At 36.5% G+C, this 14,469-nt stretch overlaps 1 protein-coding gene across 1 annotated transcript; it reads right to left on the reverse strand.

The window, feature by feature from the left end:
* Window positions 1-8,902: 8,902 nt before the first annotated feature.
* On the reverse strand, window positions 8,903-9,889 carry LOC136277115 (rhodopsin, GQ-coupled-like). The gene has a single exon (XM_066158796.1). It carries the CDS (start codon window positions 9,887-9,889, stop codon window positions 8,903-8,905), a length of 987 nt encoding a protein of 328 aa, XP_066014893.1.
* Window positions 9,890-14,469: the final 4,580 nt, after the last annotated feature.

Genomic DNA, 14,469 nt, shown 5'->3' on the forward strand with positions numbered 1-14,469 from the left:
TAATTAGAGTCGCTCAGAAAATTTGAGTCGAAGCTAGTTGAAATACTCCAGTCAATTTTCGAATGGCCTGCCTCGTTTCCTAATGCTTTGACAAAACTTCAGCTCAATACCTTTCGGAACAAGTATGTTAGTATGCTTGCCTTTAGTATTATTACCTTTAGGCTATGCTGTTATTTTATGTCATGTGTAATATCACTGGGGCAATTCAAGTATTTTCACGATGAAAAATAAACAGCTTTTTCGAGGCAATACAACCCAAAAGGAAGCTCATTCATTGATTAAAAAATGTATTTCTCGAAAATGAAAAATTTAACAAACTGTTCTGCAGCATCTTATTTTATGATATTTCACCATCATTATGATCTTTAAGTGATTAGACTCATTCAACTTTGGGGTTTTGTTAAAAGATTGAAATCAATTAAATAAGTCTTTAAAATCTTCTGAGAGCTTAGTTATGATGTTTGACCACAGACTCTTCTTAGAACTTTTGTCCTGTACCACATAGATTTAGCTACATTTATACCCGAACTCCTTAAAAGACATGAATAATTAAAACTACAGCTTTCATCACTCTTTACGTGCTTAATATGTAACTGTGTTAAAAGTCCTGAGATTGCAGCGATTGGGTCTAAGAGAGAGTTTGTATCTTACTACTGTTATTATCATTATAGCTATTATTATTATCATCATCATTATTTTTTATCATTTTTAATTATTCATTTAATAATTTTTATCAACCGATATATGTAAAATAATGGTAAAGTCTAAATGCGTCTCAAACAATGGGTTAAATGTTGGAAATTTTAATGTCTGTCTCACTCGCTGTTGTCAAAAGCAGATGAGACTATTGGAGTTCGTCCATACCTCTCTTTTTTTCTTGATTGTCATAGTCACTTCTAACTGATTACAAGTTCATCAGCGATTGCTGTGATGGCTATTTCCATCTCAGAGGGAATTTCGTTTTTGTGTCTGAGATAAACAGCGATTCCCCTAGAGGAATTAAAACTTGAAGGATTTTACCAAATAATCTTCACTGATACTTACACAAATATTGACAAACACGTACTAGTGATCAATGTGTTAACTGCGGATCCCTTGGAGGAAGGAATGCTAATCTGGAGGAGTTAACAAACGAATCTTCACAGATTCTCTCTTTCATGCAAAGTGACATCCAGTGTGGTAATGGTTGAGATATAAGCTGTTGAACGCACCCTCAAGAACTAGTGGCCAACAAGATTGGGTGGGAAATAAATATCTATCATTTTGAGCTAGTCTTCACGATAATGACTTATCTAGGCGATAATGACAGATCTTATACCTTCTTGAGCTTTTCATCTGAAGAAATTTTCTTTTGTTTCTTTTTGCTTTTAAATATTGGTTCAACTCTGCCACCGTTATAAATTCAGGACACCAATAGTAAAACGCCATGGAAATCTTTAATTTTCTATAAAATGTAATGAAAAGGAACTTGACATTTATTGATAGCTGTTAAGGCTATCGGATTCCACTTGCAATCAATTAGATGTTAGCTTTAACTCCTTTATTACTGATAGGAAAAAGGTCCTCGAATTTAACAATGAAATATGAGATACAAATTTTGAGGTCAAAGCGATTTATCTTTTCTAGAGTATTTCAGTTTACGCCATCTAGGAAAAACATTATGAATATCTTTCCGAAACTTTAACTGAGGTGCTATTCAGGTAAATCAGAGTGTTCATAAATCACGTGATTTAGAATATAGTCGATGTGATTCTCGATCAATCAAGTGCTTTGAGTTCCAATATTTTAGATCGTCGTTTAGAGAAATTTCCACCACTTACTGGATTTATGTCTGTCACGTTACAAATATCATAACACATAACACCATCAACAAAGCGTGCGTTCCTAGCAATTACCACCAAATTCTAATAATAATAAAAAATAAAAAAACTCAATGCAGCTGGGTTGCCTTTTTTACTGGGAAATACTTTTCTATAAAAGCTGGCTATTACGACTTGTATTTTTCTATCGAAGGGTATCAATCCCTTAGTTATATTGTGTCCATATGAAATGGACACAATTGATAATGACGCCTGACACCGCACTTGGCCGCAATTTTAAAGTCAGCTTGTAAGTTTACACCCGATGTAAAAAAATATCTCCTGGAGAATAACTTGTTGTATGAAATCTAGATATATAGAAACCCAGGCAAACTATCTTAACGGTTCCGTTTGTATCATAATGATTCAACTTGAAAGAATGAAATCAAGCAATCGTAGATTCATAGTTAAAATCGAGACTGGTTATGGTTTTGCATTGTGTTCGTTGATGGATTGGTGCGAATTTTCTAGACAAATCTGCGAGCGTGGTGCCGATTGGGTGCAAGCGTAGTGATTGATTTTTACTCAATTGAGAATTGGTGTCCCAGGGAAACGATCAAGGATCATGTTGATGAGATAATCTTCTTATTGGGAAATTTCCGGCCAGTCATTGCACAAATTGTTAACCATGAAGCATGGATCTGAGAGCAACGGATGCGTCGTGTAAGAACTTGTTTTTTTTTTCTTTTTTAAGTCCAGGATAAACTGTGGATCCCCTGAACAGAATAATACTGAGCTGAAGGAATTAACCAACAAGTCTTCACAAAATGATAATCACACTAATGTAAACGAACACCTAGTGGTGATGACTGTGATATAACATTTTTAGCCCATTCTGAAGAACTCTTCTCTGACGAGACGAGTTCTTCATGATTAGGAAATAGGTGTTACGGACTTTTAAATCTTCGTTGAAGAAATTAATTTGCGTTGCGGAAAAACTTAATGCTAATCGGTGAAAATGACAGCGCTTCACTAACTTTAGTCTCTTGCTGCTGTATAGATACTATTATAAATAATTAAATCTTTTCTTTTCGGAAAAATCCATATGGGAACCCTCGATGTCCTTATACAGCCCTCAAGGCTTTCAAAAGTTCGGAAACCACTCGCAATTAGTGAATGAAAAGCTTTAAAATCTCGATTAGAGATGGGAAAATCGACTGAAATAAGGTTTGAAAAGGGAAGCCATCATCTTTTTATGATAATTTCAGTGTTCCAAGAGAGGATCTTCTCTTACGAGCAATTCATACAAGAATAAAAATTCACAAATTTTCCAATTTCCTTTTTGGTAAATTTCTGTTCCTTGGGGATGAGTTTATGTTCCGTAGATTAGCACTAATAAGAAGATATGTCAATTAAGCCGATGCGATTCGCAGTCAAGCGTTCACAACCTTTTTTGTTGTTGTTATTTTTGTTGTTATTATTATAATTATTATGATTAAAATTATTATCTTTCTGACACGGTTAGATGCTTCTTTGGCTTAAATATTTAACGAATGTAACCGCGAAGTTACGATTCAATTTCGACACTCCTGTCTGGTGACAGTTAGTAAACCAGCTTTCCAGAGTCAGTTGTTGAAAGTAGTTGGTGCTGTAGGTTAGGCATTGCTCAGCGTCCCAGTCAATAGTGTGGTTCGTAAGTCGGTGATGTTCAGCAATGTGATTGTTGACATCGCCCTTCCTCGTCGCTCGTTTGTGTTCAGTCAGTCTAGTTGTGAGGTTTCTGCCAGTCTCACCGATGTAGGTAACGTGGCAGTCGGAGCAATTGATCTTATAAACTGCTCCTTGTCATTTCCTCGGTTCGTCTTGGTCTTTGACGTTAGTCAGCAACTGACGTAGTGTGCTAATGGGTTTGTGAGCGACGCGGATATTAAATGGCTGCAGGATGCGCGAAACGTTCTCAGATATACTCTTTATATGCGGTAGAGTTGCTGTAGTCGTGGGAGTTGCGTTGTCGTTAGCTTTGGTAGTAGTAATAGGTCTGTGAGTGTTTCGTCGGAGGAAGTCTTCGTTATAATTGAAAAACACGGTCAAGGTACTTGTTCTCGTCGGATAAGCTGTTTGTGGTGTTGCACACTAGTTGCGTTCGTCGCGTGAGAGTCCTTATAGTTGTGGCTTAGTGTGATGTCGGGTTGTAGGATGACTCGTCCAGTAATCTGTCGGTATGTGCCGCTTTCCTGTAAACTGTTGTCCGTAGTGAGTTGTCGTCACGGCTTACCAGGCACTCTAGAAAAGTTAGTTAACCATTTTCTTCTACCTCTCTGGTAAACTGTATGTCAGTGTTTTGTGGTGGTGGAAAGCCTCGATTTCGTCGAGTGGTACGGCGGTGAGAGTATCGTCAACGTAGCGTAACCAAAGAGGTAATTTAGTGTTAACAACTGAGTTGAAAACGTAAATTAGCCACCGTAAAAAAAAAACTGACGTTTCGAGCGTTAGCCCTTCGTCAGAGCGATTGTAAAGAGGTATTGTCTGTCAGAAAGTCGAAAGAGCGCTTTCCTCGATGTTCTGCATCACAATTTTTTGCAACAACAACAGAAACTGGAGACCTCATGGCTGTACCGTGTAACTGTTTGTAGTGTCTACTGTAGTACTGAAAGTAAGTTGGCGTAAGGCGCAGGTTAAGTAAGTCCATAATGCCCTCTGTCGGTAGCGGTAGAGGATCGGTAGATTGTCGGATTGTAGTCTCAGTACATTGTAGTGTCAGTTAAAGTGGAATACTTGTAAAAAGCGATTTCACATCAAACGACACCAGTTTGTAGTCGTCTAATATCTGTAAAGTCTTGGTGGCGCTAACTAAAAGTATTTGTCTGATTTGTTTTTATCCTCAATTTATTAGCAAAGACTGCACTATGTTCATAGAATAACTAAACGTTTCATCAGGATGTGCACGACAAATACTTCATATCAGTACAGCCAAAATTTAAAAGAAGGAAGTTTAAGGACATTTAGTTTAGATTTCGCTTTTAGCTAATTTTTCCGGTCATTCATACACGTTTGCTTTAGGCGCCTCATATGAATTTCGCTTCACTGTACCACATTCCTTGTTTCTCGCGTTAATATTGCAGAGAAAAGAAAAAAAGAAAGGTTTTCAGCTACTTTTCAGTCATCAAAAACAAGATTCCATGAAACAAAAAGAATTAAAAACCAAACGAAAGTCAAATACAGAAAATTAAGGTTCCGCAGACGGTCATAGAAGTGTTATTTTTGAAACGCTTTATTTGTATAATTTGAAGTAACTTGGCTAGTTAATGATTATCACATAATACTTTTCTTATATTTAGTTGATGTAAGTCTATGTGCACGTGAAGAGATTAGGTTTCATTACTTGCTATCAGTATTTCCGGTACCAGCTACACAGTACCAATTTCATGTTATCATAATTTTGGATTGATCAGCTGTCATGGGACCTAGATCATAGTTAGTTTTCCTTTTGTTTTATATTATCCATTATTATATATATTCTTTATGTCTATATTATCGGTTTATTTCACTTGTCCCATTTTCTGTATAATTACTTTATTGTTAGTTAGGTTTGAGTTAAATTTCGTAGAGCATTTTCCTTATTTTAGATTTCGCTATATACCACAAACTGCATCCACACAGCAACCCAACTTCAAAACTTCGCCACTTTATAGGTCTTAAAGTCCATAGAATTCTTCTATAGTAATCCTTTTAAGGGTACGTGGTTTCGCATCGACTTATTGCCTTCATTTTGTGACCTTTCGTAATCTACCAGAAACATTTAATTAGTAATAGTAATAGGAATGAGTGGATTCTAATACGGTCTGTAATCATACAAGTGGTTAACAAAATCAGCCAACTGCGAACCGTGAGTCCGATTTGTTAGTCACGAGTATGATTACATACAGGATTGGATGACACGAAGTCCTGTTACCAATTAATCAAAACTATGCCAAAATTTAAAGAAACTTGTCATTGGTTGTACGTTTTATAGGAACAAACAACAGGTAACTCAACGAAATGCGCGACGACCGTGAATTAACTGGGCTCAACTGGTAACCTTTGAGGTTACACGAAGTACATGGCCGCAATTTTTTATTTGCCAGTAAAACTCTTTTTTTAAGATTACACTATGTACATCAAGTTTCGAGGAGACGGCGGGGGAAGGTTTGAAGTAATCTGTAGACATCGACACAGTTCGGAAGCCAGCACTGCTGAGAACACCACTGTTTATGTTTCTTTGGCATTCAGACCTTTTGATAAGTTTCCTGCCAGGATACTGTTGCTTTTTTTCGTGATTGTTGCTGTCCATACTTTCATTTCTGTATCTCCTGGAAGCCCTGTTTCTATTCTAATTCTTATGCAATTATGATCTGTATTTTCGTTGCCAAAACGATAGCAGCGGAGTGCTCTTTTAAAGGCCCGTTTTAATTGCGGATCCATAAAGCCATAGATAAAGAACATCAAGTAAATACTTGCTGTCGGGATCTTTTGTGCAATATCAAACCTCTCGATCCCCACGGCCGTGACATTGGAAACTGGGCACCATGTTATCACTTAAAAACAAGCTACGGTGAAGCATGCCTTTAACACTTGACTTCAGTGATGTTGGAACGGCGAGAATCATTTAAAGAGTGGACTCCATTGAGAGCATGTGTAACCTGGTATTAACGTCTGAAGGCTACCGCGCCGTTGAATCAAGTAGAAAACTATCATAATTTGCTCGATTTTTTAATGTGCGTATATGTAAATTTCGCGCTGCGTGAATAAGATTTTGTTCCTGATGTGCGCCAAAAGGTTCATATTCTCCTTCCTCTAGCGTGTGATTTAAACCTGGTAATAACGTCCTCGCGCGTCGTTAATTCATGTAGTTTCATGGGTATCATTCTCTTTCCGTATTTCAATTCAACGAAAGGAGTTAAAAAAACAATGGCGAGTGGAAATAGTCGCACACGCTCGTCAATTTCTCCCATTTGACTCGACTGTTCCATCCGAACAGTCGAGTCAAATTTTTGCTCAACAGGTTACGTGTATTCAATCACGTCACTGACGCTGTCAGATTCATCTACCAAATTTTGGGGCAATCAAATTTCGCACTACGAAAGTTATCCTATTTTCTTCATGCATGCATAAAGCGCTGCGTAATCGCCTTTCATAATTTGCTTTCGCGCCATAAACCGCCTCCTAACAGAAACTCAATTGAAATCCTATCGTGACAATTTAACGTTGAGGCGCTTTGAAAACACAAGGCAAAATTAAAAACAGGTAATTAAGTGTTAACAACTGAGTTGAAAATGTAAATTGGCCACCGTAAAGAGTAAAAAAGCTGACGTTTCGAGTGTTAGCCCTTCATCAATCGCTTTACTGTGGCCAATTTACGTTTTCAACTCAGTTGTTAACACTAAAGTACCTGCTATACCCTCCCACCGACGCAGCACCACAGCTTCTTTAGAAACTTAACCCCTTCATTTGTTTGAAATTTATAACAGCACGCTTTGAGCATTGATTAACAATATTCAGTGAGACGTTTAGAAATTCCATGAACCCAGCTCAAGCTCTGCTAACAAAGCAAAGATGACACAAGCCTAGATTTCCAGAGTTCATAGCACTGAGTTTCCATGTCATTTGATTATGTATTTATTTTTACTATTTATTTAATGCTTCAACAATATGCTATAAGAAATGAAAATTCGCAATCGCTTCAAAATACTGTTCTACATGTACAATTGTACTAATAACGGACCTAATTTAAAGCCGACGCTGTGTATAATCTAATTCCCCTTTTAAAACTTTCAATCGATTTCCAACAGGTAGAAAATATTATTCCTCAAGCTGAAAGACCTGTTATCGAAATCCCTGGTCAATCTCTTCCATAGGGTTTTCAAATTGAAAATACTTCGGCGATTTTTCCCAAGTTTCTTAGTTCCAAAGTACTAAACTGATAGATATTATATTATTTCTGGTCAGGTGAGGGTTGAGCTTTGGATCCATCTTATGGGGGGTGGGAAGATTATTATTCGTTTGAATTTCAAATTAAGACAAAAATCAATTACTTTTTTTCGCCCTGATATTGAAAAGAAAAAACCACGAAAAATGAGTTTTCAGCTAAAGTTTCACTCATCGAAAAATCACAACCAAACAATCAAACAAAAATAATACAGAAATTGAAATTTCTGCATTACCACAATTTGAAGAACATAACTGCCATTTTTTTCTTCAAATGCCAATGAAACTCTTTACAAACTACGCTATTTACTTTAAGTGGTAAGAAGACCGCTGAGGAAGGCTTGAAGCCTCAATATGTTGAAATCATAACAGTTTAGAACCCAGCACCTGTATCATCATCATCATCATCATATTTGCCTTATTTACACAATACAAAAAAATTTATTTACAGCGGTTATAGCTAGAAGGCGAGGAGACCCAGGAAGCCACCGGGCTTATGGGAGAGCCACCTCGCTTACATTAATAAATAAAGTAAAGAAAAAGTGCTGCGAATGTGCGGGTAGGCCAATTCAAGGATTATTTAAGTAAAAACTCTTGCATCTTTGGTTTAAAACTAAGAAGGTTTGACGAACGAGTGACTAAAACAGGAAGAGAGTTCCAAATTTTAGGACCTTGGTTAAGAATTGTAAATTGCTTGAAATTTGTACGGCACAAATGCGTTCGATAATTACCGGCTGTTCTGGTACCATAGTTGTGAATTTGGCTATTCGTTACAAAAAGATTGAGAAGCAATGGAGGCAATAAGTTATTTTTAATAATAAAACATGAATTTGGCAATTTCAAACGTATTGACTTGGAAAATATCTAAAATTCCTAGTTTGGAGAATAAAGGAGCGGAATAGGCTCGATAGTTTTAGTTGGTGATAGCCCGCACAGCTCGCTTTTGCAAGTAATAAATTCTATTTAAGTTAGATACGAATGTGGACGACCAGGCACAGTTACAGTAGACGATATAAGGATAAATATGTATATGTTTCTTATCATTTAGACTGCTGATAAATATTATCACCACCGCGTAACTATTGTTTTCATATGACTATTGTCATGTATGCTGCTCATTGTGATTCTACAAGATGCTATTATCCTACTCTATTCCTTGAGTGACTCTGATCTGTATTTTCTTTACCATAGCAACCACAGCTGAGTATTCTTTTAAAGGCCTGTTTGAATTGCGGATTCATAAACCCATAGATAAATGGATTTACCACACTACTCGAGAACATCAAGTAAACACTTACTTTAGAGAACTTTTGTCCAATAGCAAACCTTGAAATGCCGGTGCCCGCGACAATGGAGACTGGGCACCATGTTATCACATAAAAACAAGCTACGGTGAAGCATACTTTTGAAACTTTGACGTCAGTGATGTTGGAACGGCGAGAATCATTTGAAGAGTGGGCTCCATTCCCCTCAGCATGTACATTCAAATTATCCGTGCTTTCTTTCACAGCTTTGTAGATTTTGTAATAGCAGTAAAATATTGCGATCATAACTCCGCAAGTAAACACAGGCCCAGTAAATGTTGGGTATGCATATGACATGAGCTTACATTGATCAAGTTTCTCATCATATGAAAATCTTACCCAACTAGTAAGAAGAGGTATATCGAGAAGGATGGAAAACAGCCAAATGAGAACACAATACATCCGAGCTGATCTTTTGCTGGGGAATAATTTTCTGTAAAGGGTCGGTTTTAGGACCTTTATGTATCGATTAAAAGCTATCAATCCCATCGTGAATATGGAAGCATAAGCCAAAATGAACAAAATTGATCCAGTCATCTGACACCACACTTGGCTGAAATTCCAAACTCCTGTGCACAGGTTGGCAATCTTGAATGGCATATAGATCGTCCCCATGGCGATGTCAGTCAATGCCAGATTAAGTATGAACAAGTTGGTGTCATTACGAAGCCTGGATACCTTGTTAATAACATACACAACAAGTGAGTTACCGAACGTGGCTGAAAGGGAAATGAGAATAGCCACAGTCACTTCAATGACAGCAGTTTCAGCCCGGTAGTCACCAAAAGGATCATTCGAAGTTGATTGAGACATGTTCGTCATCTTGTTGGGTTACGCTTGGCAGAATAGCGTTTCGCAATAATGATACTTAACCTAGTGGAAAAAGCAAAACAAAAAACAGTCCACCTATGTTAAAGGCAGCAAGGGCAACGTTTTTGCAAAGATTTATCATTGTAAATGGTGAGTCACTAGAGAAAAAAAATATTAAATCAAGATTTAGGCGAAAAAAAACGCTTCACGTAAAAGGAATAGTTGACTCTTTGATTAGACAAGAGGGATCTGGCGTTCAAATTTAGTCCACTCTTTGTTTATATGCTTTTCGTACTCATTCCTTGACCATCAGGCGCTGTGAAGGAGTTAATTAGAGTCGCTCAGAAAATTTGAGTCGAAGCTAGTTGAAAAACTCCAGTCAATTTTCGAATGGCCTGCCTCGTTTCCTAATGCTTTGACAAAACTTCAGCTCAATACCTTTCGGAACAAGTATGTTAGTATGCTTGCCTTTAGTATTATTACCTTTAGGCTATGCTGTTATTTTATGTCATGTGTAATATCACTGGGGCAATTCAAGTATTTTCACGATGAAAAATAAACAGCTTTTTCGAGGCAATACAACCCAAAAGGAAGCTCATTCATTGATTAAAAAATGTATTTCTCGAAAATGAAAAATTTAACCAACTGTTCTGCAGCATCTTATTTTATGATATTTCACTGTCATTATGATCTTTAAGTGATTAGACTCATTCAACTTTGGGGTTTTGTCAAAAGATTGAAATCAATTAAAAAAGTCTTTAAAATCTTCTGAGAGCTTAGTTATGATGTTTGACCACAGACTCTTCTTAGAACTTTTGTCCTGTACCACATAGATTTAGCTACATTTATACCCGAACTCCTTAAAAGACATGAATAATTAAAACTACAGCTTTCATCATTCTTTACGTGCTTAATATGTAACTGTGTTAAAAGTCCTGAGATTGCAGCGATTGGGTCTAAGAGAGCATTTGTATCTTACTACTGTTATTATCATTATAGCTATTATTATTATCATCATCATTATTTTTTATCATTTTTAATTATTCATTTAATAATTTTTATCAACCGATATATGTAAAATAATGGCAAAGTCTAAATGCGTCTCAAACAATGGGTTAAATGTTGGAAATTTTAATGTCTGTCTCACTCGCTGTTGTCAAAAGCAGATGAGACTATTGGAGTTCGTCCATGCCTCTCTTTTTTTCTTGATTGTCATAGTCACTTCTAACTGATTACAAGTTCATCAGCGATTGCTGTGATGGCTATTTCCATCTCAGAGGAAATTTCGTTTTTGTGTCTTAGATAAACCGCAATTCCCTTAGAGGAATTAAAACTTGAAGGATTTTACCAAATAATCTTCACTGATACTTACACAAATATTGACAAACACGTACTAGTGATCAATGTGTTAACTGCGGATCACTTGGAGGAAAGAATGCTTATCTGGAGGAGTTAAGATTCTCTCTTTCATGCAAAGTGACATCCAGTGTGGTAATGGTTGAGATATAAGCTGTTGAACGCACCCTCAAGAACTAGTGGCCAACAAGATTGGGTGGGAAATAAATATCTATCATTTTGAGCTAGTCTTCACGATAATGACTTATCTAGGCGATAATGACAGATCTTATACCTTCTTAAGCTTTTCATCTGAAGAAATTTTCTTTTGTTTCTTTTTGCTTTTAAATATTGGTTCAACTCTGCCACCGTTATAAATTCAGGACGCCAATAGTAAAACGCCATGGAAATCTTTAATTTTCTATAAAATGTAATGAAAGGGAACTTGACATTTATTGATAGCTGTTAAGGCTATCGGATTCCACTTGCAATCAATTAGATGTTAGCTTTAACTCCTTTATTACTAATAGGAAAAAGGTCCTCGAATTTAACAATGAAATATGAGATACAAATTTTGAGGTCAAAGCGATTTATCTTTTCTAGAGTATTTCAGTTTACGCCATCTAGGAAAAACATTATGAATATCTTTCCGAAACTTTAACTGAGGTGCTATTCAGGTAAATCAGAGTGTTCATAAATCACGTGATTTAGAATATAGTCGATGTGATTCTCGATCAATCAAGTGCTTTGAGTTCCAATATTTTAGATCGTCGTTTAGAGAAATTTCCACCACTTACTGGATTTATGTCTGTCGCGTTACAAATATCATAACACATAACACCATCAACAAAGCGTGGGTTCCTAGCAATTACCACCAAATTCTAATAATAATAAAAAATAAAAAAACTCAATGCAGCTGGGTTGCCTTTTTTACTGGGAAATACTTTTCTATAAAAGCTGGCTATTACGACTTGTATTTTTCTATCGAAGGGTATCAATCCCTTAGTTATATTGTGTCCATATGAAATGGACACAATTGATAATGACGCCTGACACCGCACTTGGCCGCAATTTTAAAGTCAGCTTGTAAGTTTACACCCGATGTAAAAAAATATCTCTCGGAGAATAACTTGTTTTATTGTTTTTTTAGAGGGCACGGTAACGAATCTTGCAATCTGATTGGTTCTTTACCCGGTCAGTATTTTCCTATCTCTGCCCACGGGCCACGGTAACGCTTTCGTGAGTCGCCGAGTACATCCCAACTTTCGTTGTCATTTTTCATAAATATACCTCGTTTTCCGGCTGGGCAGTATTTTTAAGCAAACACGTCGGTCACTACCTCAAGCCAAAAAATAACTTATGAATCCTCTCTTTTCTCTCTATCAAATCACTTTGGTTGACAGAAAAATATTGGTTTCAGAATGAATTTGTATAAACAATAGTGTCATTACGTTGGTTGACAAGCGGCCTAAAAACCTTCTGCAATTAATTTTAATCGTTCACAAAAAGTACCCATAAAGTTGGAACGTGAGGTATTTGGTTACAGTTAAACTGAACGATGAAACTTTCATTCATTTAATATCTGAATTTTCTCGAGCGATTTGTTCATAGTGAAAGAGCGAGCGAAGTTTTAATTTAAGTTCTACAACAAATATACGCTCCTGGTGAGTCTTTCCAATTCCGTTCAATTTGGACATTTGTACCTTAAATTGCACAACAGAAATTGAAGAAATTTTTTGAGAAAAGGCCGCATTACATTCCCTTGTGTCTCGTTGGAGTGTGCCGTTCGAATTTAGTTTTTGTGAAGGAAAGATCAGAGTTAAACACGCCATTACAGCAAACAAACGAGCAAACTCTCACAACTTCAAAATAAAAAAATTGAATTTACTCACACTTACTTTCCTCGCCGTTTACTTAATGAACAGAGGTAAATCTTCGTACATGAATGAATGGTCGATGAGAGTGAATAATACTTTCCGTTAGATCATTAACTGATTTTGAAGAAAACATTGTCGTGACAGTCCTTGCCAAACTAGTTCTGTTGGTTTTCAAATGTTCCTTCGCTTTTTTTTTTCTTGCGCGCTCTCTAATTGACAGGTGTCAGATTGTGACAGATACTTGTAAAAATAATGTTTCAAAGTTTGTTTGGAAGCCTTTTAAATCACCTTTATCGTTACGGAAATGAAAATGTTTCGCTGAGGCATCTCTCTTAAATTTGCATCACCTCTATTTTAACTGCCATTTACCCACTCAAAAATTGTTCAGTTTATGGAAGATCTTGCCGTATTTACGTCCATAAATCATTCGGGTTCTTTCGGAAAGAATTTCGTCAAGTTTAAAAACAATAAATAAGGGTCGTCATGATTAGGAAATAGGTGTTACGGACTTTTAAATCTTCATTGAAGAAATTAATTTGCGTTGCGGAAAAACTTAATGCTAATCGGTGAAAATGACAGCGCTTCACTAACTTTAGTCTCTTGCTGCTGTATAGATACTATTATAAATAATTAAATCTTTTCTTTTCGGAAAAATCCATATGGGAACCCTCGATGTCCTTATACAGCCCTCAAGGCTTTCAAAAATTCGGAAACCACTCGCAATTAGTGAATGAAAAGCTTTAAAATCTCGATTAGAGATGGGAAAATCGACTGAAATAAGGTTTGAAAAGGGAAGCCATCATCTTTTTATGATAATTTCAGTGTTCCAAGAGAGGATCTTCTCTTACGAGCAATTCATACAAGAATAAAAATTCACAAATTTTCCAATTTCCTTTTTGGTAAATTTCTGTTCCTTGGGGATGAGTTTATGTTCCGTAGATTAGCACTAATAAGAAGATATGTCAATTAAGCCGATGCGATTCGCAGTCAAGCGTTCACAACTTTTTTTGTTGTTGTTATTTTTGTTGTTATTATTATAATTATTATGATTAAAATTATTATCTTTCTGACACGGTTAGATGCTTCTTTGGCTTAAATATTTAACGAATGTAACCGCGAAGTTACGATTCAATTTCGACACTCCTGTCTGGTGACAGTTAGTAAACCAGCTTTCCAGAGTCAGTTGTTGAAAGTAGTTGGTGCTGTAGGTTAGGCATTGCGCAGCGTCCCAGTCAATAGTGTGGTTCGTGAGTCAGTGATGTTCAGCAATGTGATTGTTGACATCGCCCTTCCTCGTCGCTCGTTTGTGTTCAGTCAGTCTAGTTGTGAGGTTTCTGCCAGTCTCACCGATGTAGGTAACGTGGCAGTCGGAGCAATTGA

This window comes from Pocillopora verrucosa, chromosome 12 (assembly GCF_036669915.1).
Source record: "Pocillopora verrucosa isolate sample1 chromosome 12, ASM3666991v2, whole genome shotgun sequence".
NCBI classification, from domain to species: domain Eukaryota; kingdom Metazoa; phylum Cnidaria; class Anthozoa; order Scleractinia; family Pocilloporidae; genus Pocillopora; species Pocillopora verrucosa.

Bases quoted from the DNA above. Each gene is read 5' to 3' on its own strand.
- LOC136277115 (XM_066158796.1), bottom strand. From the start codon at position 9,889: ATGACGAACATGTCTCAATCAACTTCGAATGATCCTTTTGGTGACTAC.